Source organism: Psittacula echo (genome assembly GCF_963264785.1).
Source record: "Psittacula echo genome assembly, chromosome: 5".
Classification (NCBI taxonomy): domain Eukaryota; kingdom Metazoa; phylum Chordata; class Aves; order Psittaciformes; family Psittacidae; genus Psittacula; species Psittacula echo.
The window spans coordinates 86,621,918-86,647,540 of record NC_137739.1 but is presented as its reverse complement, the minus strand read 5'-3'; the positions used below and the strand labels follow the sequence as shown (position 1 = coordinate 86,647,540).

The following is a 25,623-nucleotide window of genomic DNA, read 5'->3' as shown; positions in this document are numbered from 1 at the left end:
AAATAAACTGCATAGAAAACCCAACCCTATAGTAATGCAAATACAACATGGAAATGAGACCATAAGAAGGAAAAGAAATACATAATCATGACACACACATGACATTCATTGAGGATTGTCCCAACCATCCAAGCATTGGTTCAACGTGATGCCTTCTCCCTAGTTACATTGTACCTTTGACCATCTTATACAGGACTTCTATATTCCCTTGGTCCAAATCTTTGTATTCTTTCTTAGTTACTGCACCAGTTCTGGCATTCCCATTTGGATCAGAAGGTGGAAACAGACAGTACATACACTGAACACGTGCGCTATTAGATGCAACTTGCTATCTTTGGTAGGGACCCTAAATCTGCAGTGAAGTCACCTTCTAGAAGGTCAAGTTTCAGTTTTGGCAAAGAACAGGTTTAATTCTGTTACTCAGTAGAACACTACAGGAAGTTTGTGTTGACCACAGGAAAGTAGAGTTGTCTCTTGTAAGGTTTAATTTATACGGGGTTTAAACCTAATTATTTGTATTAACATTCCTTGACTCAAATATGGTTGCATAAAAAGTCATTACTGCACAGCAGGCCATTGCCTGTAAGAGCAAAAGATGTACTGCATGCAGCGATTTTCCCCTGCTTAAAGCAACGAGGCTGCTCCTGCAGGTGGTCACACAGATTTGGATGCCAGTTTCCCTCGCTGAGTGTCTCAGCACTTGTCTAGGGCCTTTTCCAAGCCTTCCTGGGAAAGAGGAGGGTGAAACCAAAACACAAAGTAAAGGAATTGGGGACAATCAGTGCTAGAGTGTTTGCAGCCCTCCTCTGGGATCACACGAACTGGAGGAGCAGGATCAGGAAAACACTAATAATAAAAATCAATGTAAAAGCCAAGGAACTTCACTTTAAAAGAGAAGGAAAAAGTAACCAGACTGTTTCCTTCCTAACATTAATATTCCATAAATATTGGACAGGTTTTGATTAACTGCCAGTAGCTGCAAATTTCAAGCATTCTCTTTGCTTTGTCAAGCACTATCTGGAAAAGAAAAGAGAACAATATGCACCTCCTCAGTCCTCCCCACTCCTCCATAGTGGGAAATGCAAATAACCTGCATAGCCGTGATCTCCTTAGCAGAAAACATTTAGTGGAAGACTAACTAGACTTAAACACTAAGTAAATCTGCTCACTTATGAGTAAAACATGCACCATCACAACAGACAGCTAGTTGTCCTCCAAAGGCTTTTTATGACAATTGCTAATTTGGCAGAGAGATGTTTCCAAATGCATGAAAATCATTTTTAAAGCCTTAGTGAAGAACATGGTAGTTACAATATATTAGCGATTTCTGTGGCATAAACATCTTAAAAAGCATCAGCAAAGTATTAAATATAAAAGCAATATGTATATACCCCTCCATCCTCAGAAAAGCATCATGATTTGTAGTGTATTAAGTCAGATTTATTGACTGGGGAATTAAGGCATAACCAGGAGACAGGAGGCTTCATTGTCTCAGCTCCACATAGTTGGCGGGGAACAACCCGTAGCGGCCTTTGCAGACCCCTCTCCACCAGCCATCATCAATCATTTCTATGTTGGTGATGATGTCATCTGGGTCAAAGGAGATCTCATCATCACCCGCTGCAGAGAGAGTGGAAGAGGCTCAGTATTCACTCAGGGGCAGTACTCCTACCAACCCACCACCACTAATCACACCACAGACACCCTTCACCTTCCCCTCTCCCATCAGGCCACCAGGCAATGGCTGTCTGCAAAGACACTTCCTCATCCTCTGGCAGGATGGTTCTTACCTACTGCATTTTAAGTGCATTTCTAACTTAAGCAACAATTCTCACCTAACACACTGAAACCCACTTCACTGTCTTCATCTCTCCTCAGAATCAGTCACGATTTGCAGCACCGCTGTCTGCCCAGGGTTTAACAGAGTGCTAACAGTTGGTTAAAAGAGCTTTCGAGAACTCCCACTCTTTCAGAACAGTGGTTAGTACCTTTCAGAAGTAGCTCAGTGTTGCTGCTCAATCCCTAAATCTTCACAGCTTTATCTCATATATTACTACAAGAGATGACAAGCTGGGGATTGGAACTGGATGCTTTTAAGGTCCTCTCCATCCCTAACTCTTCTATGACTGGCAAAGGAAACTCCAGACTTATCTGTGCAGAACAAAGTTTTCAAAGAGAAGGTTAAAACCAGGAGCTTTGCTTACCCGCTTGATAATCATAAAGGGCTATGGCTGTAATCCCAAGTTCATTTTCATATTCATCATAAGCATTTTCTTCTAGGGAGAGAGAGAGGAGAAAAATTAACAGCATGTAACACACTACCTGTCACCTGGAGTTCTTTCCTGTGGTGCTCCTCCTTTAATTCTACAGGCAACTCCCATAGGAAGGAGGGAACAAGCGATGCAGGTTTGAAACATGCTGATGTTCCTTCTGAAATGAATTTTTTTTCCCTAAATCACACACAGTTAAAGCCTGAAGGAAGCGTTCACAAGTAGGTATTCAATAGGGTATAAAATAGACATGATCAGCCTTATAACACTTTTGTAAGTGTGACAGAACAGCCACTGAGCTCAAGCTCACTGAGTACGAGACTATTTAATACCAGTTAAGTCTGCATGGAGCAGGGGAGAAAGGGACCTGTTTAAAATTCACAGGTTTTGGTACCAGAGCAAGCAGATTCATTCTTCACACCTCATTTGGTAGCCAGAAGAGGTGAGAAAAACAGGAATTTGAAAGAACCTTTATTCTTGCAGTTTCAATTCGTTTTGGACATCCTCACTCCACTCCATTAAAGGCACAGCGCACATCACATCCATTTCAGAGTCCAAGAAGTGCTGACAGTGTTGTGCTTGGTAGGCCAGCACACATTTTCTCTCTGTGCTTTCTGCACAAGCTGAGCTGCATTGCATAGGGTGGCAATGGTAACCACTTCTGAAGTTCTTTTTGAACTGATGCCCTAGAGAGCACCAGAATTACTGCACCATCATCTCTCAAGTTAAGTAATTTCAACCTTGCTCCAGCTGCACCTTCACTTCCTAATTAAAGTTTGCTGGTGGAGAATCTAAGAAGTCTCATCAGACTGAGACTTTAGAGAACTAGGACAGTGTCCTATCAGCAGGATGATTCATTAAGTCATTGCACATGGAAGGAATCTTTATCTTAACAGGTTTAATATCAGAAATAGACACTCTACCTGCTTGGTAATGCTCTCCTGCCCCTGCCACTTCATACACAGTCTCTGGTTCGTATTCTGCCTCTCGCTGACTCACAGCTTCCTGGTAGTCTGACTCTGCAGCTTTGTAGCTGGGCTCTGGCTCACGTGCAGCTGAATACGTGGTGCTGTTGTAGGCAGGCTCTGCTTCATAGGAAACTGCATCCTGCAGAAATACAGTGGGGTTTGTCAAGGGTGTGTAAACAGGTTCCTGCACTTAGGATCAAAAAGCAGGTACTGGAAGTGATTCTAACCTCATAGACTGGGCTTGAGGGTGCCTTCTGCTCCGCTGGCTGCGTGGCAGGAGATGGTGGTGGAGTTTGTTTTTTGGCTTTAGCTTGTTCCTAAATTGAAGAGAAAGAAAAAGTTCAGTGCAGTTTGATCACTGATGTCATGACTCTGAAGAAGAAACAAGCCTCCAGTAAGAAAGATGACAGCCAGCCTATGCTGCAAACAGGCAGCAAAGAGGGCTGGACTGGCTGGACCATTAGACCTGCCTGAAGGTTTAGTGTTGCTGGACAGTAAAGCCTCAGAAATACAGCAAAGAAGAGGAGAAAAAAAGTGCAGAAACAAACCCTGTGCAGTGTGTACACATGCACGTGTTTAAAACTGCTCTGAGGCACGTTTCCATAGGAGCTGCAGGGTTTCTGTGTCCAACAGATTAATTCTGTTCATTCTGCTAGGCCTCATGTACCATTTTAGCATAAGTTTAGAGAACTTGAAGCCCACGTGTTCTAATTGTACAACTGATCTATTATCTTTGATGAGAAACGATCCTGCAAGCTCTTGCAGGTCTGCAAAACCCTCCAAGGCAAAAGACTGAACAGCTCAGACAAACCTAAGTCCTAAATACTGACAATGAGGGATTCCAACATTCAGAAGAGTTCTATGCAGTAGAAATAAAACCAGTATCACTATTGTATTCTATAACATGGATCTGAATCAAGTGTTCTCTGGCACTCGGGTTGTTCATGATGTGCCATCCCACCTGTGAATCAAAGGGCAAGTCCACAATCATCATTAGAAAGCCATTCATTAGGAAGCCAGGATCCCATAGCACAAGAACTGCAACATTGCTTGCATGGCTTAGAAGACTTTAAGAAGTCAGCTCTTTTCTTTTGCCTTTCTTTCTTTACCGTAGGGGATAAGAAAACTGTGGATCTAGGGCCTAAGTTTCTTCTTTATTGTAGTAAAAGAAGAGAGAATACATGTTATGAGAGACCGTGCACTTCAGTTGTTTAGGTCCGTCAAGCCGTAACTCCCCAAAGGACTCTCAGGATAAATTGTGGTCCAGGGATGAAGGGATAGAACTCTGCTACAAAACATTTCTTCCTTCCCTCTGTTTGGCACAGCTCAGGAAAAACACAACAAAGAAAGCAAGCAAAGCGGGTCTTGAGAACAGAGCCAGCTTTGAAGCCAATTCAAAGCCCAGTGCTGTCCTTCCTGGAAACAGTCTGGATGCAAACAGTGCTCCCCCCACTTTCAACTCGTGTGCTACAGCACAAAAAGCACCAGCAAAGTGTTTCTTAGAAGTCAAATCTGAGTTTGGGGACAAGCTAAATAGCAATAATCCGTTCACTGTGTCAAACATGGCAACAGCTCGAGTAATTTGTCCTAGGAAATGGGTCTCTGAAAGCCAGACTACAGCTTAGGATAGGCACAGAGTAACTGCCCTGAAACATCTAAACTGCGTGGTCCCCCTTCAAGCTGGGTTTCCTCCTCACTGAAATGCTCCATGGGAGTGAGTATCCTGCTTTGTTCCCTAAGGTAGCAGAGGCTGACTAAGTCATGAGGCACCTGTCAATTCAAACCAGCAGCTAAAGAGCTCCCTGAACACCATTTGACTGTGTGACATGTGAAAAGCAAGAGAAAAAGGGTCACCAGCAAACGGGGCTCTCGAAGGAACGCAGCCCATGTGTACTTTCCCATTGTGGGAGCATGTATGCCCACACGCTTTATTGAAGTGAGAAAGCTTTCTGTTTCTACAAGGAAGTTCACTTAAGTCAAAGTGCATCCCTACCCTTTACAGTAACTGTGGACAGCATGGCTTACATCCCTCCCCTTGTCCTGCTCAGCTTGTGAGTGAGAGCAGGGCAGCCAGTGCCATTTTAGTTTCCCCTTAAACTCATTCTCCCTCCCTCCCTGCAGTATCACACAATTAAGCATGGAGATGCTCAGGCTGGAAGAACATTAATCATCTGGTTATGGTGGAATTTAAATACCAGGTTTGGGGGAAATATCAATGTGTCCAGGCAACAGAGTTTGATGAAGCGCAAGAAAAAAATCAAGCATAATGGTGTGAATTTAACCCACACTTACAGCAAAAATAACAGTAAAGAAAGTAAGTCATTTCTAAGACAGATCTGGGGGGGAAAGACATAACAGTTCAATGACTCATGAGAACCTGTTACTACATTTAAATCCTTCTGGAAAACTGTTTCCTCAGCAGCAGGAAAGCTCAATGAAAAAATGAAGTGGGTAAAAAAAAGCCTAAATTCACCCAAAACGAACGGCAAGAGGGCTAATGGAGAAGCTAACGGAGAAGCTGAACCTCTTCCTCCACTCAGCCCAGACTACAAACCCATGCAACAGAAGGGAATGCTAAGCAGAAAGCCTGGTTACTTACAGTACCAAAGTGGACAGGCCACGCTGGGACAATGAGAGCCAACAGGATGATGCACTGGCACATAGCTGCTACTCCTTGTGAAAACACAACTTGGTGCAATGAAATCACACAGTATTGCAGAATATACTCACAGCCCTAACTTGTCAAGACAGAGGGAACATAAAAAGCATGCTATGGAGACATGGCCATCACACGAAGTGCATCTTTGCATCTTGAGGAACATCAGCCTGCTTGTAGCAAAGGTGCAGAGTAAAAAACAGACATGAAGTACAGAAAAGATCAGTCTGAGGTATCAGAGTTGCCACCCGCCCTACGAAAGAGACACTTCCATGAAGCAGTAGCCAAGAGGTGAAGCACTGAGTTAAGGTAAAGTATCCTGCAACAACAGTACTCGTACCACCTAAGACTCAATAATGAGTCTAGTTTTCTACTTCAGAACACTCACTGTAAGACCCAGATGTTCAAGGATGGACTGGTTACAGGGACTGGTCTTTTGAAGAATCAACCAGAAACAACTAAATCAAAGCAAGGAAGTAACAGTCCTTGGTTAAGGAATGTTGCCTTATCAACTACCATCAGCATCCTTAAGGTGACCTAAGAAGCTTCAGAAAGGCTGAGAAGTCCTAAAGACACCAGACACTTGTCTAAGAACAAAGCAGAAGTAGGGATGCTGGAATGGAGTTACTGCCAGGTGCAAATACAAACCTCAGAGAAAATAAATGACAGAGCAGAGTGAATGCTGAGGAAGCCCATCTTCCCTTGGGCCTGATATTTCTTAGCAAGTCTCAGCAGTAACTGGAAGCAAGAGCAAGAAAGGGATCTCCTGGGTGCCTTATTAACAATGCGATACTTGTGATATCCATCAGCCTGTATCATGGTTCTATTTGGAGACCTGTAAAAGTATCTGCTAAATTAAATCCTGCAAAGATAACAGTGCTGCTTGCTGTAAGTCACAAGTCTTAATGCTATCCATACCCAACGTGCTGACAGAAGAAAATGAGTGTCAAGAAGAGGGAGATCTCCTGAAGGAGTGAATCTGCACTTTCAAGAGCAATGTGCACCTCAAGGTTGTCTCCAGGTTGTGTCCAAAAAGAGTTATTTGTTCCCATTTTTCATCACTCCATGGGATAGACCCCAGAGCTGAGGGACAACAGCTCTTTCATTAGTATATTGCAGTCTTGGTGGCAAGGACAAGGACTGGAGAGGATGAGGAGTGAAACATCACTTTGTTAGGGAAGCAGCTAGGTGCTAGACCTAGATATTGGCAATGTGTTAAGCCTAAACACACTGCAACATGCTGTACACGAACAGTGGACGGCAGTTCAGGAGCACAGACAGCCTGGCAATAGCTAGAGGAGTTATGGGGCTACCAGCTGAACAGCTACACCAGAAGAAGGTGGTGACACATGCTGATAGCATTTTGCTGTGGCTCTGAGTGAGCAAGTGCTGAAGCGTTCAACTGTTCTCATCTGAAAAGCTCCCAGAGCAACTGTACAGACTGGATGCATTCCAGCTTTACTGCTCTGAGGAGAAGGGAACCAAGAGATTCTCCTCAAGGCAAAGGATCAGCTCTTCTCTGTGTGCTGGAGGATGGTGCCAATGCTAAGAATGACACAGGGCAGCCCCAAGTTGACTAAGGCTCAGAGTAGCACCCCTGAGCAGGCTCGATGACCTTATCCAATAGAAAAGACTGAATTCTCAACTTCAGCTCTCTCCTCCTCTCCTAGCTTTAAGATGCTGTGTTAAAGGTGTAACAGGACAGTAACAAAACCCAACAGTTAGGGTAAGGTATTAAAATTTCACCAAGTCCACAGGGATAAAAGGCAGCACTAGAAGAAATTACTGATATACAAAGATGAATTCCCATTCATCTTGTGATATGCATGTCATGCAGTGAGCATATGGCTTCAAGATGTAATGTGTGAGCATAAGGCAAAAGAGGTGATAAACTGAAAGAAAAAACACCAAAGCAGCTATCACTTTAGATGGAGAGACTTGATTTAGCCTATAAAGCTAGAATGTCCCAGATAAATTTCAGATCAGAGCTAGGTTACCACAATCCTACCATGCATTTAGTTCTTCCTACTTGTAAAACAAACTATTTACATGAAGTCTAAGCTTGTGATGAATTAGACCATACTGATGGAACAAGATGAACACCGGAACCTTGACATCCTGTAGCAGCATCCCACTAAGAGGAAGTATCTGCCACATCTGAGAAACCAGTCATTGGGTCTGTCCCATTTGTTGTCAGGCAAAGGACCAAACAGGTCTGAGAAACCATCTGACAGTCTTTCCTGGATTCCAGATGTCTTACGGAGGATGTGGAGGCAAATTCGTATGCAAGAAGACATAGTGGGGCCTGCAGTAGGTGGGCTACACTGGCTCTAACAATGAAAGATACTTTTGGTGGAAAATAAAAACAAAGGAGGAGAAAGAGAGAGATAAGAAAGAAGGAAATGGGAAAACTCCCCCATAGCCAGCCAGGAAGAGCAATGACGAGTCCCAGACAAGCACTCTCCTCTGGAAGGGTCTCTTCAGCATAGCAAGTGGCAATGAAGATGTTGATGAGGCTCACCACTTTTCCTGTGCATCTCCTTGAGTACTATGTGCTTTCAGTAAGGACCTGCTCAATCTCCCTACTGGTTATTCCTGATTGGAATGCTAGTAGCACTAGTTGTAGCATCCTACTTTGGTATCAGTGTTTTATAGTCTCTATGCACATGTATGACTAAGTAGCATTTATTCAGAATTTAAAGGACTGTCTCCTTTTGTGTCCTGTGCTTACTCTTCTCTAGTATAAACAAATATATGTAAAACAAGAAGAGAAGAAGGGGAAAAGAGGGACTACTCTTAATGCCAGCATCAATTGCTTCGCATTCCCTGCCATAATATCAGTGTTCACTAGTATGAGGTGATGAGATCAGAGTAACAGCAAGTGAAACTGCCACAGCGGCTCTAGACAAATCCTGCTGCAGCAGCTTGTGTGAAGGTCACACAGCTGCAGATAGAGGCCTTCAGGATTACTGATAAGGCACGTCAGGCATTGTGTAATAAAATAAATGAACAAGACACAAAGGGTGAGTTACTATTAACACATTCTCCCATCTCAGCAGCGGAGTTTCACCAACTATGCAAATCCTATAAAGCAGCTAAGATGTAGGTTCTGACTAAGCATTTCCTGCAATTATTTTGCTTCTGAATAACACAAAAATCACAAAGCTTTTAACCATGCCAATGCTGAACTAAGATTCTTAATTCCCAAGCTAAGATTCAGTTAACACTTGGAAGGTTATTTCCCCTAATCTCATGGGCATGTGCTATACCAATGGGTGATACCACCTCCATTTTCCACCATACTGGCTCAAAAAAACTAGCATTACCAACCAGAACCATGGTATTAAACTACTTGAAGAAGCACTCCTACAGGAGCGCTTCCCCTTATAAGTGCCTCTGTGCCTATGAGAATCTGGTATTACCAAAAGGCACAGCAGGAAAAGGTCAGGCTGCAAATGCTAGTGGTCAAGATGAGCTTAAATATTTTGGGATAGGCCTAATAAAAACATATATATTAAGTGTTCCCCCATCACCCCATCTGATATCTGATATACATATGGCGCATGCTGATAGATGGCTAGAGTTGCAAACAGGTAAAGCACAGGTACAAAGACAGGAAAAACAAAGAACTTTAAGTTCTGGCTGGAAAAAGGGAAGTATCTTTGCTTAAAAGATTCTTTTTTCTTCCAGCATTGCACTGAAACACACAAACCACGCTGCTCAAATGGGATTTGAATCCTACTGACCTCCAGTTTCCTTCGAGCCTCTTCCTGTTCTTGTTTTTCTCTGGCCATTCTTTGGGCTCTCTCAGCTTCTGCCTTCCTTCGGTCTTCCTGCTCTTTTTCCTTGGCTAGGTTTTCAAAGTTAGCTCGGATGCTGCTTGTTTTATTAGCAACTGTAACATTAAATGAAAGTCAAATGTTAAGGTTCTGAATAAAGGTAGTCTGGAATGAGCTTTTGGTACAAATTTCTGCTAAGATTGAACATGTTTCTGCTTTTCTGCTCTCTGAGCTCACAGCTCATTTGGGAAAGTCCTTTTATCCCTCTTCTACCCCAGTGATATTCCAGGCTTTTGAACATTATTACCGCCAAAGAAAGGATTTAGGGCTGCTGCCTTACCAGCTTCTATTGGCTTGGTCTTCTGATAAGTTGATGCTGGTTTCTCAATATCTTCAAAAGTTGCTGCATTCTATCAGTAAGGAGAGAAAGAGTAGATTAAAAAACACAAATTCATAAAGACATTCAGACAGCTTCAGTCTGTGACATTTTATTAAGATATTGCCCCTGGTTTTCAGAACACTGAAATAAAATCAGGGAGAATCAAAACTTGACAAACACAATAATCCTTTCTGTAAACTGAACTACAGAAGAATTAATCTCCAGGGGCAGGTTTAAACATATTCAAATCCTATTAATTAGGAAACAAATGTAGCTTATGAAGAGGTGACTCATCAAAACTGAGTCAATGTCCTAAACATTTATTGTGTAGCTGTTGCTGTTCTAATCTACATTGTGCAGGATTTTCATCAAGGTAAAAGCATCCAGTCTCCTTAAAGAAGCAGGTATTAAAACAATATTGTATTTGAGAACAGTATCAAAACAGGAGGGGTTTTTAAATGAATGGTCTTGAGTCCTGAAGGCACATATAAGAAGATCCTACAGACTGTCAAACTCTCTGCTACTTTCTCACTTTTAAATGTCCTACATAAAGCTGAGAGTAAATTTATTCAGTAGATAAATCTCAGTGAGGACTTTTTCATGGACAGGTAGAAGGAGAGTATCAGCTGCCCTTTTACTGTTAAAGAATACTAAATCAAATTATCCTAAAGAGAAAGTTCCTGATAATCAAAGTGGGCAAAGTTGGTAGGTAAAAGACACCTATTTTAAGCAGTTCACTAGAAGGATATTCTCAAGATATCATGTTAGAAGACATGACTGAAATTGTCAAATTAATGGATTTTCTCTCATTATTTCATGCAAATTTTACTATTTTTTCATTTCCATGCTTCAATTTTCACTACTTATTTATATACACTACACCTCTGTACACACAGACGTGCGTATAAACCAGCATCAGTGCTGTGTGTATAAACTGGCTTTTTAAAGATTTAGAAAAGCACAGAACTCTACTATCAGACTAGAGAAGTATCCAGAAATAGGGAGCTGAAAACTGCAGATCTAACCAGACTATACTGTATCCCTACAGACCACTTGTCATGGCTCTTTTAAGTGACTTACCTTATCCATCCGATCTTTCTGTACTCCATACTTCCCACCAAATCCTTTTGCATAATCTAAAATCAGGATAAAAGGGTTAGAGTAGGGACTTCGTTACCCCTCCCATCTTTCTGCCAAATGCAAATAGCCATTTCAAATGCAAATAAATAGCCATTTCAGCTGCATGCAGAGGTACAGTGACAGCCGCCAAAGAAAATGCAACCTGGTTTTAGATGCAGAAAGGATACACAAGAGCCTTCAGGTACACCAGCAGATGACAGATTGTGGGCCACATGCATTCTCTGAGTAAACATTAAGCTGAGGATTGATAAGGTATCAAGCAAGGAAGGAATAAGGGATGAGCCCTTCTAATGCATCACTTCTGTAACACAGCCTTTCACAGCACCAGTTCTTAGCCCTCTGCAGTAATCATATAACCTAAGCGATTTTGCATTGCTCAAAGGAGCGCTATCCAGCCTTCGGTGACCACAGAGGTGGTGTTTTTTTCTCTTTAACATGGTAAATTCTATGAATGACAGGAACATATAATAAATTTCTCATTCTAGTGGATTTGGTTGTGATACCCAACTGACGGATGTTAAACTCATTGGTAATAACTCCTGTTCTACACATGGAAAGGGGCAATTCCACAAGACAGCACGAGCCTGCAACAACTCACAACCACAGAAATGGGGTGGCCATGCTATTCCGTACCACCCTTGAGCTGCACACTCTTCTGCTCACTTGCTGCTGACTCCAGCACTTGTTAGACTCCAAAATCAGTGGCATTAACAAGAACAACAAATGCCCCCAAAACAGCTTTCTGCTCTTTGTAGTGAGTTAGTACTGAGAGAAATGTCTGATGAGCATCAGAACCAGCACAACAGATGCAGAAAGAGTGTGTGGCTGGAAAAACACCTTCCTGGTGGCAGTGAGCTGTAGATGCACAGGCTTTCCTATACATCCCTGAATATAATTACTCCTTCTCCTCTTAGCCCCAGAACCACTTGGGTCCCCTAGCCAGCTATTCTAGCGTATGTACTTGGGCTCTGCTAAGGCACATCTGATGGTGTATTTCTGTCGCTATAGCACAGAAAAATACTGACTATCAGAATGAACAACCTCATTTTCTTCAGCTTGGTATGTATTTTCAGCCAGAATAAATGTACTAAACTTACATTTTCCTGATCCAGACTTCTCACTTTAAGATAACGGAAAACCAGGAATTCATGGTTTGTACCCCAACTATTTCACAATGAATAAAGAGAGCATGAATAAAGAGCATTTGCTCATCCAAGAAGCACAAACATTCCCTATTTCTTGTTTTAACGACTACAGTAATTTTTAAATGATCTTGCCATAACTCATTGCTTGTTATTGGTTACATCCATGGCCCTTAGCTGAGTATTTTCCCCACCAATTTTTAAAGGCAAAACTTCACATTTACTCTAAAACTGGTCAGCATGATGCCATTAACATCATGATACTAATAATGTTATTATTGCATTGTATATATCATAGAATCATAGAATAGTTAGGGTTGGAAAGGACCTTAAGATCATCTAGTTCCAACCCCCCTATAGCTATTAAATAAATGCACATAATACAGCTTTTAACTAAACATTGGCTATCTCTTTCCTGAAAACAGGCTTGCTTTATGTAACACTATAAGAGTGAAACAGAAGAACATTGCCAGACCACGTGGGAATAGAAGCGCAAGAAAGTGTCTGCACGTTACTAGCACCAATCTACTCAGAGAACTAGTTAAGACTGTGTAAGAAGTGGCTGCACTGTTAAGAGAGTAACAAGTGAAAACGGTGCCTTGTTGAGATTCATGCTTGGCTAGTTTCTCCTTGTAATCAAACCCCACAGCAGATGGGTCCTGCCTTTCTGTCTGTACACCAAATTTCCCTCCGAAGCCACTCTTATAGTCTGAAAAAGCCACATGACACTCAAAGTTTTTGCAGTATTTTCAATTACCAATCATTTTGAATGGTGAAAAAATCATCTACGTATACTTTTGTAAGAGGAAATTCAAAAGAAGTTTCCACTCGAGATTAGGAAGAGGTCAACATGATTTATCAGACCCTAGCCAGAACACCATTCTGAAGTCACAGAATAAAGCACTTCTTCACATTTTTCATAGATACTGCATAATGCACTTGTATTTAATCAACATTACAAACACAAATACACACACATAATATGTTCACCAGAACAAAACAACATACAAAAGGATACAAGAGACTCAAATGTGTGGTTATCATCAGTGTGCTTAATATTTGTACACTAGAGATCTGACTTTCAAAGAGATGTTAAGGTAGGGTAGAGACACTATCCTCCAGATATTCCTACACAGCATTGTTTAACAGAAAAGGAATACTCCTGCTTCTGCACATCTTGAGCTAAGAGTTATGACCATTCCCAAATGCTGCCTTAGAAGAGCCATTATAATATATGGTATAAAATGAAGACACAAAAAGGGAGGAGGCCTTCAGGTAATCCTCCAGGATAAATCTGAGGATCACTTTTAATTTCTTTAATTGAAAACCAAACCAATTAATTTTGTTTCTTTAAGTTAAGGGTGGTGATAGGCAGAGAGATGGGGAGCAGCTTCTGCTCTGGGTACCTGCATTCCATAGGAATAGGTACCTTAACCGGCAATGAGAAAGGACAGCATTAGATATAAGATTACCACTGCATAAAACCAGGGGTACATATAACAGAAACCAGAAGAGGAAGATTATTTGTGGAAAGTACAAAGAAATTGTTAATGTGTGGTTTGAACAACTCAACTGAAAAAGTTAAAAACAATCCAGGCTACCTGCAAGCTCATAAAGCTCCTCCAGTGAGAATTTATTACTGGAGTGATAAATCTGGAGAAGTCAGAGCTGCTGGGGACTCAGATGTGTTAAACCTGCTTTGCAGACACCAGTACACCCAATACACAGCAACCATTCAAACACAGAAAAAGGAGACCCATGTCAGCTACTGTAAGGCTGTGGCCAAAGATACCACAGGAGGAGGGTTCACACAGGGAAGAGAAATGTCAAAATGAGGGAAGTCAGAAAGAAAGGCAAGGAATTGTGAACTGATATACCTATCTGGGATTCGTGCAGCTGCACTTTCTCCTGGTGATCCCAGCCAAGTGCACATTTGTCTTGTCTGTCTGTCTGCACACCAAACTTGCCTCCAAACCCCTTTACATAATCTGTATGCATGAAGTTTCAGAAAACATTATTGCAGTTTATGACTGTAAAGAGTATTTATTTCATAAAAAACAACACAGTAAAATGTTATGGGGTAAGTTGCCCTGTCATTAATGATAGTATCTTTCCCTCTTTCCCCTCCCTGCTACACTGTCTCAGCAGAGGGGTAGGATACCCGTTCAGTAACTCTGGGATCACGGAGCAAGGAAGCACCACAAATCCAGTGCAGGTTACAGCACACAGACTCAGTAATATTTAAAGATGTGAAGAGTCTGATGCACCTCCTACCTAAAGCCACACGTAGAGCACAGATACAGAAATAATGAAGGACTTGATACCTCCTCTGAATACCACAGATCTGTGCAATTACACATGTATTTCAATAACATCCCTATAAACATGAAGTCCTGTGGAGATGTGCTTGTGAAACACACAGGGACAGTTTACAATGCCTTCCTTTTCATTTACGGGGAACAAAAATCTGCATAGACAAAGGGCAAACACACATTTACCACAAAAAAACCCCACCCTAACCAAAATATTTATCCCAAGGTTAAAAGGCTGCTTGATTTGAACTAGTATTTTGAAATAAAATAATAAAAGGCTTTGTGATTCACATTTTATCCGTTTTGCCTTGATATTCAAAGCCAACAGCACTTTTTGTCCATTTTGTCCTTGTCAACACCATAATTACCACCAAAGCCCTTGGAATAATCTAGAGATAAGAGTGAAGAATTTTGTTTGTAAGCGTTCAACAACAAAGCATTACTTTGAAAAATTGTGATAATCAGACCTGCTAACATTACATCCCGTATTAAATGAAGAACTGACATCCCCGTTTAATCTTGATTCCAGACATTTAAGTCATAAATACTTCAGAATTCTTTAACTCTTCAGGATGGAAAATAAAGCAGCATCACGTGGAGTTCAACTGCTCAGCAGTATCAGCAATTCTGCTATTTGATTCCTTGATAAAATTCTTTAGGCACTTGGAGCAAAGTGAACGTCAAAACCAATGTCAGCAACAGCCTGGATGCTCCTAAACAAACACACCTTTGTACTCTTTGGCACTTCTAGAGTGTAAATGCTTCTTTGAGATAAACCAAAGCCAGATGGCAAAAATGTCACAATTTTTCAATGAAACGGTCAATTTTTGATCAGACCTGCCTGGAAACCTGAGTAGCAACACAATAATAACAACTCTAAATCTGATAAATGCTTCCAAAGTAAGGGCAGTTGGCTCATCACTTAAAAGCAGTCAAATCCTGTGGTTTAGGTTTCTTTTTTAGAAGTCAAAGTTTTCAGCAACATCAGTTTTATTCAGTGTTAACTTTCAGCAGGGTATGAGTTCAACAGATGTAAAAAACCCTAGTATTTTACAACACTGCCTTATCATGACTGCCTACCACATCAGAGGATGAGCCCACTACTACGTGTGCCTACTCACCCTTCTGTGGCTCATATTTTACCCTGTAATCAAACCCCACTGCATTCTTGTCCACTCTGTCACCCTGTACTCCGTATTTTGCACCAAAACCACTTGAATAGTCTGCATTGACAGTAAAAATGAAATTATGAAGCTTTTAATGGAACCATCACAGCAACTGAGGGGAAAAAAGTTCTTTCAAACTGAAATACTACTCTTTAGCACACAAAATAAAGTTTAAACACAGAAAATAAGATGAGCAACAGCCTTATAGTTTATGATGTTTCCTCTTAAATCTACTTATTTCCAACAGGGTGCAATATACTAAAGAACAACTCCTAGTCTTCCTAAAATGATCCTCACTTCCTTGATCCTCACTTGTAAAAGACAAGTAAGACTCATGATGACGATCATGATGATGCTATTTCCTTGTCTCAAAACCTCACGAACTAAGGAAATAGCTTTGAAATTCAGTTTTTCATCTTGTTTTCCTCCCAACCCCCTCAACATTTGATTCACTGAGAACATCACTAAACAACTGCCTCACTAAACAAGGTATTTTCCCAAACAGTAGAAGAGTAGAGATCTAGCCTACTGTTTATAAAATACATGTGTCCACAGAGATGACCACCTCACCACTTTACCTCTTTGGGAGGCATGCTTCTCGGTTTTGCCCTGATATTCAAATCCAACAGCTGACTGGAAGAGAAATAAAATTGCATGACAAAGAGTTAGATACTAGTAGAAAAAACTGCATGCACTTCAGTGGACACAGCACAGGAACAGGAAGCTCCTGTGTCTTTCCATACTGCTCTGACCTTCTTGATCAGGAGCATAAATACCTACTTCAGGCCATATTCATTTGTATGATCATTTAGTAGATTTTCCTTTCAACTCATCTCAATTTCCCATTAGGGCCTTCTTCTAGCTTGCTTTAAACAGTTATTTATCTCCATAAAAGTCAGTGTTAGTTTACTGCTCAACTTCAAATACAGCTGGAAGAGCAGACCAGCATTTTACGGTATTGGAATTTTTCAGTTGTACATATAAAATGAGAAACTTAACTACTGTGAGTAGCTGTGTATGAAATGGAATTGCTTACCTGGTCAACTCTGTCAGTTTGCACTCCAAACTTGCCACCAAACCCTTTCACCAAATCCACCTGGGAGCAATGCTTAGAAAGTTTGGCTTGATATTCGTGTCCAACAGCTGACTAAAAACAAATGGAAAGTTCAGAAACAGCCAGCAGTTCTACACAGTTCTGCATAGAAAACACTGCACCATGTGGATATCTGAGGATAAGCTTTGCTACAAATCTGCATCACTGCCAGTGCTCTTGTTGAAACTAACTTCCCTGGAAATGGCTACTCTCTTGAGAGGTCTTTGAGACCATCATCATGCTACCAATACAGCCCAGGCAATGAAGTGTCAAGAAACAGTCTGACAGCAGCGACGGTATTTCATAAAGCCTGCTTTAAATTCTTCATTTTTACTTCAAAAGCACAAGAATGATAAACAAGAAAGATACAGAATTCTGACGGTGTTCATGCAGAATTTGACGTAAGCATTAGTCCCAGATACTAGATTGTGACCAAACACAACTACAGCTAGGTTTTCCATTGACATTCTTTTAAGGAAGGGCTCTGATCATAAATCAAATTTAGGCATCTTCTCTGCATACATTCTCCTCACTTGCAAAATGGCATCTCAACATGAAGTGGTGCTTCCACGTTAAGGCAGAGCTCCCCATGCCAAAGGCATCCCCACACCACAGTCTTCAGTTTGAGCCTGTATCTGGAACTCAAGCTGAACACAGCAAGCTGAGGCAGTTACATCACACTGTGATTGGCTTCAGGTAAGATACAGGGATGTGTAATTACACACCTGCAAGTACATCCAGATAGCATTTGCTAGTGTTACTTTAATCTAGTGCTAGGACACCCTTCTAGATCCTGGGATTGATGCTAGAGCCAAGCACCTTGAGGGGTGCATAACATAGCAAAAATGCTTTTTCTTGTCCAGTGCCAAAACTGAGTTCTGGCCAGAGCAACTTGCACTTTGCCACTTTAACATTTGAGTCTCAAATGCATATGATTACTGTCAGAGGCAGAAAGAGAAGACTCTATAACTTGCCACACACAGCTGTGGTCAGATGGAGAGGCTGCACTCCATGACAATCACCTCTCTTGACAACACCACCACCCGCCCCATTCAAGGCAGTCAACATCTGCATCTGCAGCGGGGAGACCTCCAAGCAGCTGCCCCAAGTTCTGACCTTTGAGGAGTGAGAAACTGTCTTCCACCAGCACCAGACAGCTGGACCAAGGCAATTCATTTGAGGACACAAAGTGTCTAGTGAGTAACTTGCCTTTTACAGTATTTACAGGGAACATTCCCAGCACTCAGGAAAGCAAAACATTACCACACATAATGGGTGAAGTAATTACCAAGTAAGAGAACAAGGATAACAATAATGGGACACTACCTTAGCTTACAAGCAATATAAAAGCGCCTTTCTTTTCCTGACTGAAATAGTTGTACTCTTGTTCATTTTGCAGGTGTTCTGTAGCAGAATAATTGTTAAATGTCACAGAAAAGGCTCCCGTTTCCCATTACATTTATGAAAGACACAAACCTCTGAAAATTGTGGGGTTTATGTGACCTCTCTTTTCCTATATCAGTTGAGGTGGGTGAGGTTTAAGCAATGTTGTTTTCTTTATGTGGTACCAGAACTTTGAATTTCATCAAATACCAACCATTACCACAAACCCCTTTTTAGAAAAGACAGGTAAACTATTTTTCTTAGCAATCTGTATTTCAGAGTAATTTGCCCTCAGAATTCCTCAGCACAATACCGTGCTACATTTTAAATCAGTTATGGAGGTCTGCCATATAGAATGATATAACTGTTCATTTTAAGTCAGCACCAAGGTTTTGTCCTAAATACAGCAAAAACCTGTACCATGACAATGCTGCAGTTACACTCATTGATTTAGGTGAGTCAAGCCTTAACACCAGCACACCTGCACAGAGGAACAGATACCTGTGAAGGAGTGATCTCAATGAGGAGGTTTTAGAATTGTAGCTATAAGGAAGAAAGCTTTATTAAATTCATAATTTACGAACATCTCCTGCCACCAGTATCACTCAGGAGAGAGATAAAGTGCTGATGCTAGGAGCTACAGAGGACTAATGAGTGAATGTGCTCAGCAATTCCCTTCCCAGATTCAAAGGTTAGGCTAGCCTATTTCACTGAGAATTATACAGCAATTTACTCCGGAATATGGGAATCCAGCAAAAACTTAAAGCTGCCAAATTACTACAAACCCAGAAAGTAAATAAAGAAAATCAAATCATTCTTGTTCAGGAAACAGTTTGGCTCTTACTTTAAGAGTACATAAAAGAAACTAGCCCGAAGTTGGTATGCCTGTCTAACTATCACATGGCTAATAGAATTACCTTAAGAATTATCATTTTTTCTGTTAATAGAGTGTAACTTCAACTGCCATCAAGTCCTTATGTAAAACATTACCATCAATGACTTTTAAAATACAATGATTAGTTGTCACTGTTGACAGTTTACCACTGCTGCCCACCCTTTTCTTCATTCTCTGGCACAGAACTAAAACTAAACTGGATTTATTCATGCATTAAGTACTTTGTTAATTTAAAAGTATACATTTAGAAACTTGAATCTTGGCTCCAGGGGAATCCACTCAGGACATAAGCATGCATGCTCTAAAGACAGAGGAAGCATCAAACGAAAATGTGGGCCCCTTGTGCATCCCAGAACTTCTCATCATCCACATATGCCTAATTTGCCACCTGAAATACTTGTTCCTGATGCTTCAAGTGCTTTAGTTCAGTTATTTATGTAAGAGCACCTTGATTTATCTGGGAAACAGAACATGATGGCCTGACAGAATTGGGTAGTAGTGGTTACAAGTGTCCTTGATAAAGCAGTGCAAGAGTGCTGCTTCTGCCATCAAAATGAGCCACCACTGCATATAGCTTATGCCATGATCTCAGCTCCTGCATCTCTGAAACTAGCAAAGTTGGAACAATTTTGCACCTTCACCAAGCTTACCTCACATAGGTAGTTGTGCGGGCCACAAGCAAAGTGAGGCAAGACTTACAACATCGTCCCAGGGAAGCATTCATACTTACTTTATCCATGCGATCTTGTTCAACGCCAAATTTCCCTCCATAGCCATGGGAAGCTTTTGGTCCTGTTTCAAGCTCCTTCTCTTTGAGGTTCTGGTGTTCTTGGAATACATTCTCTCTCAGCTCATGAATACTTTAGAGACAGATAATTAAGCAGCAAGTTTTACTGTGAAAGTTTCAGAAGACAACTTCAAAAAAGATGCAAAATAAAAAGATGATAAAAATATCATCTTAATTAAAGTTGGACAACTTGTATTTTTCAAGCCCTTCTAGCTTTTTATCAGTGCACAAAACACTTCATGATATTCTGAGCAACAGAATTTATTCTTAGAATCATAGAATGATTTGGGTTGGAAAGAACCTTAAGATTATCCAGTTTCAACTCCCTTGCCATGGCCAGGGACACCTCACACTACACAAGGTTGCCTTTTCGGACAGTTTTTCTAGTGAAAAACATTGGGCTTAAGATTGAAAGGTATTTTGCTATTTGAACAACCAACTACTTAGAATTCCTGTGAGCCTTAAACATGTTTTCTTCCAATATCCTAATTCAAGTTCTTTCCAACACTTTTTATTTAGACAGCAACTTTTCAGAATAGGGATCATCTCTTAACAGACAGTCCCTATGGTAACGGGACTCTGATTCTAACTAAGTGTTCTGGACACAACTGTAATATAAAAGAAGGATGGAAGGAGACATGCCCCTCCTATTCCCCAAATGTTCCCTTGCAACATGCAGGAATTGAACTTACTGTAGTGTAGCACAGGCTACATATGAGAAGAAGCAGCCAAGGTAGTAAACTGCACCTTTAAACACTTCCCACCAGAGTTCAAAGCTTCCTCAGGTAGAATTCAGCCAGTAAGCATCCCCCCTACACTCCAAGTAGGGCAGAATACCAGTGATCCCTGAAGTAACCCACTTAGTTCAGTCACCTTCCCTTCGCAACACTGATGACATTTATTCTTAGCTTTATACCACGAGCGTTGCTGCCCCAGAAATACACAAGCAAACCAAAATGAACGTCACAACCACAGATTTCCTAAAACTGCTTTGAAGTTGAGTCTCAGACACTTCTCATATGAAGCACAAGACCCAGAAGATGGATCGTTTCTGTCTCACACAGCCCTCCCTGACGCACTCATTTGCTTTTCTGCCAGAGGGCTCAGCTTGTCACTCTGCCAGAATTTTTATGAGTTTGATAGCAGTTTTCTTAACAAAGCCTAAGAATTAAGGGACCAAATGTACCCTCAAAGTACCAAACTGGAGCTGCTCAGATCACTCAACAGAAACCTCTCTCCTGGCACTACTGGCTCTGGCTCCAAACCAGAACAAAGAAGCCTTCCAGACACAAACAGGCAGGAAAAATAACATTTCCAGTTACAAAGAAAGATTTAAGAGTGCCTACACCAAATTCGTGATCTTCACTTCAGATCTGAAGATACTGACACATTTGAAAGACCAGCAATCTGGCAAATAATCTTCTACAGAGAGTCTAGTTTAATTATGAAGATACAAGTAACTGAGAACATGAGTTGATTAAAAGTCACCTGGGATTGTGACTATTAATAAATTGAAAAAGAGAGCTGCTTTACTTGATGTGCTCTTGATGGCCGGATCCTTTCACAGTTTTAGCCCCCCAGCGCTGTTCTTTCTCACTCACATCATTCTGCAAAAGACATACATAAAGAAGAGTTAAAACCCCAAAGACATCGCTAAGTTACCTGTGCTTGAGAGTTCACAACAAAAGCCTTCAGCAGTGAGAGGCATCAGAAGAGCAGCTACTACCACCCTCACTTCTCTTCTGCCGTAAGCCCCATGCTTTGTCCCCTGCTGAAATGCACAGAGCAGACATTCAAGCCCCAAGAGGCTACTGCTTCTTGATGCAAACCTCTTCCGTACAGACTGCCCTGCAGTACCCAGCCAAGACAAGGTAGTTTTGTTAATCACCCACAAGCACAAACTGCTAACTCTTTGTCTTCAGGCATAAGTTCCTACCAGTTTATTTTGCTGAGATACAGCCCCCACCCTGAAGAATTCCTCTTTAACACATCACGTTATGCACTTCTGCTGAATGAATCAGTAACATTCAAAAGCCATACCACAAAATCAGGATCCGTCTCCCAGTCATCAGTTCCATCAACCTGGTTGATACAAACAGCGAGGCCTGCAGTAGCCTTCCACATCTGCAACACCATCAGAACAAGCTCTGTCACGCTCCAGTCACATGTCAACTCTGTTTACATCACGTATAAAGCTGATGGAGATGCAATCCGAACTTCCCAATGAAGGATGTTATTTAAACACATAAACAGAGACTACACTTGCAGTGAAAGTCAATTTGACCATTGGCTCTCAAGCTGGTTTGAAAACCCCTTTTAGTTTTCCTACTGCAAGAAGCTTATGAGCAATCACTGACATGATTTCAAAGAGAACAAGAGTCTTTTCTTGCTCAAATTAAGATGTACATTCACTGCACTGAAACATTCCTCTTCAAACAGCTCTCCAAACCAACATCCGCTTCCAAAGACTGCTGCTAATTCTAGGTTCTATGCATATATTTAAGGTGTAGGAATTGGCTTTTTCCCCAGCCATTAACAATGATAAACATGATATTGTTCATTAGGCAGCATAGCCTATGTTATATTACATTATACCTACCCAACCTCATTGCATAATGAGTTTCAGCATTATGAAAGAAATCCAAAGAACTGTAAGAATTTGCATGCAGCCTAGACATTAGTCCACCTGCCTCGAACAACCAAGTTATTGTGTTTCTCAGATAACCCCTCTTGAAACACGAACACAAACTCAGCATCTTGTCTGACTTTCAGCAGAAACAGAGGGCAAGCGCTGGAGTACTGACAGCAAGAAGCAAAACTCGTAACAAGGGAACAAATAACATCTAGAAGAAATTCAACACTTTTTACCAGGCTAATTAATAACATTGGACATCTCACTTTCTGGAAACCTTATCCCCTGTGTAGTATCAAGTTGAACACTTTCAGTTAACGCTTTTGTGACTAGTGAGCAGAAAAGATGACCTGCCACGAGCTAGTGCTGTATTTTATGGCCTTTATTCAAGGTAAACCAAAACAAATGAACTCTAAAAAGCTTTCTCTTCATCTAGCTTTTCAGATACATGAGTTAGAGGAAGGATTTTTTTCTCATTACTATTCCACTATAGTTCAGTTCTTTAACACGCCATCATTCTGTTCACTTACCCTTCTCTTTCTAATTAAGAAGAGATTATTGTGGATTATTTCATTCATAATATATGGATAATTCAACAGGTAGAATGAAAACTCTCTTTTCAATGCATAGCTAATAATCCATAGGTAAAGCGCACAGAGAAAAATAAACCAGCCTGACAGAATGAGCTGATAAGCCACTTGTAAGGGGCATTTCGGGACTGGTAACAAGAATGAGAGCAACTGATAGTTAAACACCAAGGTAGCAAGGGAGAGAGTAGCCTGGAAGGAGGGTGTAAGAGTAGAGCAGATGATATCCTGATAAAGCAGGAATACATTTCCCCTTATGCTTCTTCAGGTCTCCCATCTCCAAATTCCTATGGAAATTCAAGTATTAGCCTTTGTTATATTACTTAATATTCTGAAAACTTGTGAGATTGCATGGTTGTAATACAAACCTTTAGAACACCGGCATTTTACCATTCTCCTTAGAATATCCTGTCTAACGCCTTCTCATCATATCTCAGGCTCTCCTACCCTTTAGTTTGCCACATGGCCTTCACTGAAACAAATCTCTCACAAAACTAAAGTGCTGGAAAGCAGAACCAAACCAGCTCAATGAAACTCAATGTGGGGTGCAAGTTCCACCTCTGTAACCAAACCTAAGAGAGATGGTTTGCATCCTTCCCCCTGTGCTCCACCATGCTGCACGCTCTGCAATTCGTTTAGAAATGGAATTCAGGTGACAAGAGGTGAAGTGCAGGTGTGCGTGGTTACTCTGTATTTGGTGCGAAAGACAACCTGGTTCATGCATGTACCTGATTGTTTTAAGTTTGCTTTACAGGTTCAGCTGCGTTCAAGCCTTCCAAAGAACAAAAGCTACTTCTTCCAGATCTAGAAATCTTGATTTCTTTGCTTCCCCCTCACACTCTCACAAACAATAAGGAAAAAAGGATTTCACGTGCACACCCTTACAAAATCCAGAATCCACCACGTTTCTCCCTACATTATGCACATGAACGCCAACATCTTTCCACACCTCAGCCCTGCATTCTAATTACAAATGTTAATTACAAAAGGGAGCTAAGCAGCTTAGTAACAAGGAATCCCAGTCAAGACCTCCGATTGCTGGTGGGGAGCTCACAGGAATAAGCCTGGTTTCTGCAGCAGCTTGCTATTCCAGCATCTCTTCCAAAGCAAAACGGAGAGAAATACGATCTCTTTATGAGTCACTGACTCACATGGTCATATTTCTGAAGGAAAAGGAAAACACTACGGTTCAAAGGCAGACTAAACATACGCTTTGAGTTTATCTGGCCAGCTCTACCCCTCACCACTGTTATGACTAACCAGCGGTCACACCACCCTACCCAGCACCTTTTAGCTCGGGAACTCCACTCTTCCCCAGGGCCTACGACAAACTCCTGGAAGGAACAAAGGGAAATGCCAACGCTTTAAGCCCAGACACAGCACCGCAGGCCAAGAGGAACCAGTAGCAGCTCTAAGTCAAGGCGAAGGCTCCATGGGGCACCTCGCAGTTATCCTGCACCCTTGGTTGCCATTCCCCCTGGACACTGAGGGAGGCTGCTCTCCTTTCCGAAGGCGCAATAACCTCAGACCCGGCTTTCGCCGGCCATGGCGTGGCTTACCCCCTCACCAAGGCCCCTGAGCCCTCAGGAGACGGCTTTATGTTCTTTCAAGGGGGGGGGGGGGGGTATCTCTGGGCAGCTTCATGGAATCTAAAACAACAAAAGAAGCGCAGCCACGTTCCCCCGGCTCGGCCTTTCCTCCTCCGCCCGCCCTCAGCTCCCCTCAGGATGGCCGGGCCTGCGGACAAAGCCGCGCCCCCCCAACACCGACCCCACCCTGGCCGCCTCAGCCCTCTCCCGGCCCAACGAAGTCGCTCCGCCGGGCTCCCCATCGCTCCGCACCCCCGGCACACGGGGGTGTGCGGCTACGGCCCGGGGCCTCCCCGCTCCACCGGCGGCAAAGCGAGCCGGGGACCCCCGCGGCCCATCCCCGCCGCGCTTACGCTGCCGCCCGCTGCCACCTCCTCCTGCGGCCGCTGGTGCCCTGGCTCTCCGCCGGTGCTTCCCAGGCTCGCGGCTGCTGCTGCTGCAATTTCCGCTTCTCCCGAGCTCCCACTTCCTCTTCCCGCACGGCGGGGCGGCTCCAGGTGGGATTGGGACCCGCCCCGGCGTCCCTGTAACACCGCCCCGGCGAGGGACGCGGCTGGGGGACGGGCGGGGAGAGCGGCGGCGGCTGCAGCACGGCTGCGTGCCATGGAAGGGGAAAGGAGAGATGAGAGGCGAATATGTATATAGTGTTATTATAGATCTATTTCTATATTGTATATTATTTATAATCTATAATGTATAATATCTATAATGTATCTTCTCCCTCGGTTTTAAAAGCGCTTTGTCCAAGCACTACCACATCAAAAATGCACCGTCAGGACTCTAAAAATGGCTACAGCAGATTGGGTACAGCTTGAAACGGGCTTTTTCGGCTCGCTCTTTTTAAA

At 42.2% G+C, this 25,623-nt stretch overlaps 1 protein-coding gene across 1 annotated transcript; it reads right to left on the bottom strand.

Moving 5' to 3' along the window:
- Positions 1 to 217: 217 nt before the first annotated feature.
- On the bottom strand, positions 218 to 25,252 carry CTTN (cortactin). The gene is given in 18 exon segments (XM_080620015.1): positions 218 to 1,620; positions 2,205 to 2,276; positions 3,194 to 3,377; positions 3,466 to 3,555; positions 9,641 to 9,789; positions 10,014 to 10,083; positions 11,133 to 11,188; positions 12,933 to 13,043; positions 14,212 to 14,336; positions 14,938 to 14,981; positions 14,983 to 15,035; positions 15,768 to 15,869; positions 16,391 to 16,445; positions 16,849 to 16,959; positions 19,914 to 20,043; positions 21,504 to 21,577; positions 22,011 to 22,094; positions 25,132 to 25,252. Coding segments are annotated over 17 exon segments (1,647 nt in total). The 5' UTR covers positions 25,132 to 25,252; the 3' UTR covers positions 218 to 1,483.
- Between the last annotated feature and the right edge of the window lie 371 nt (positions 25,253 to 25,623).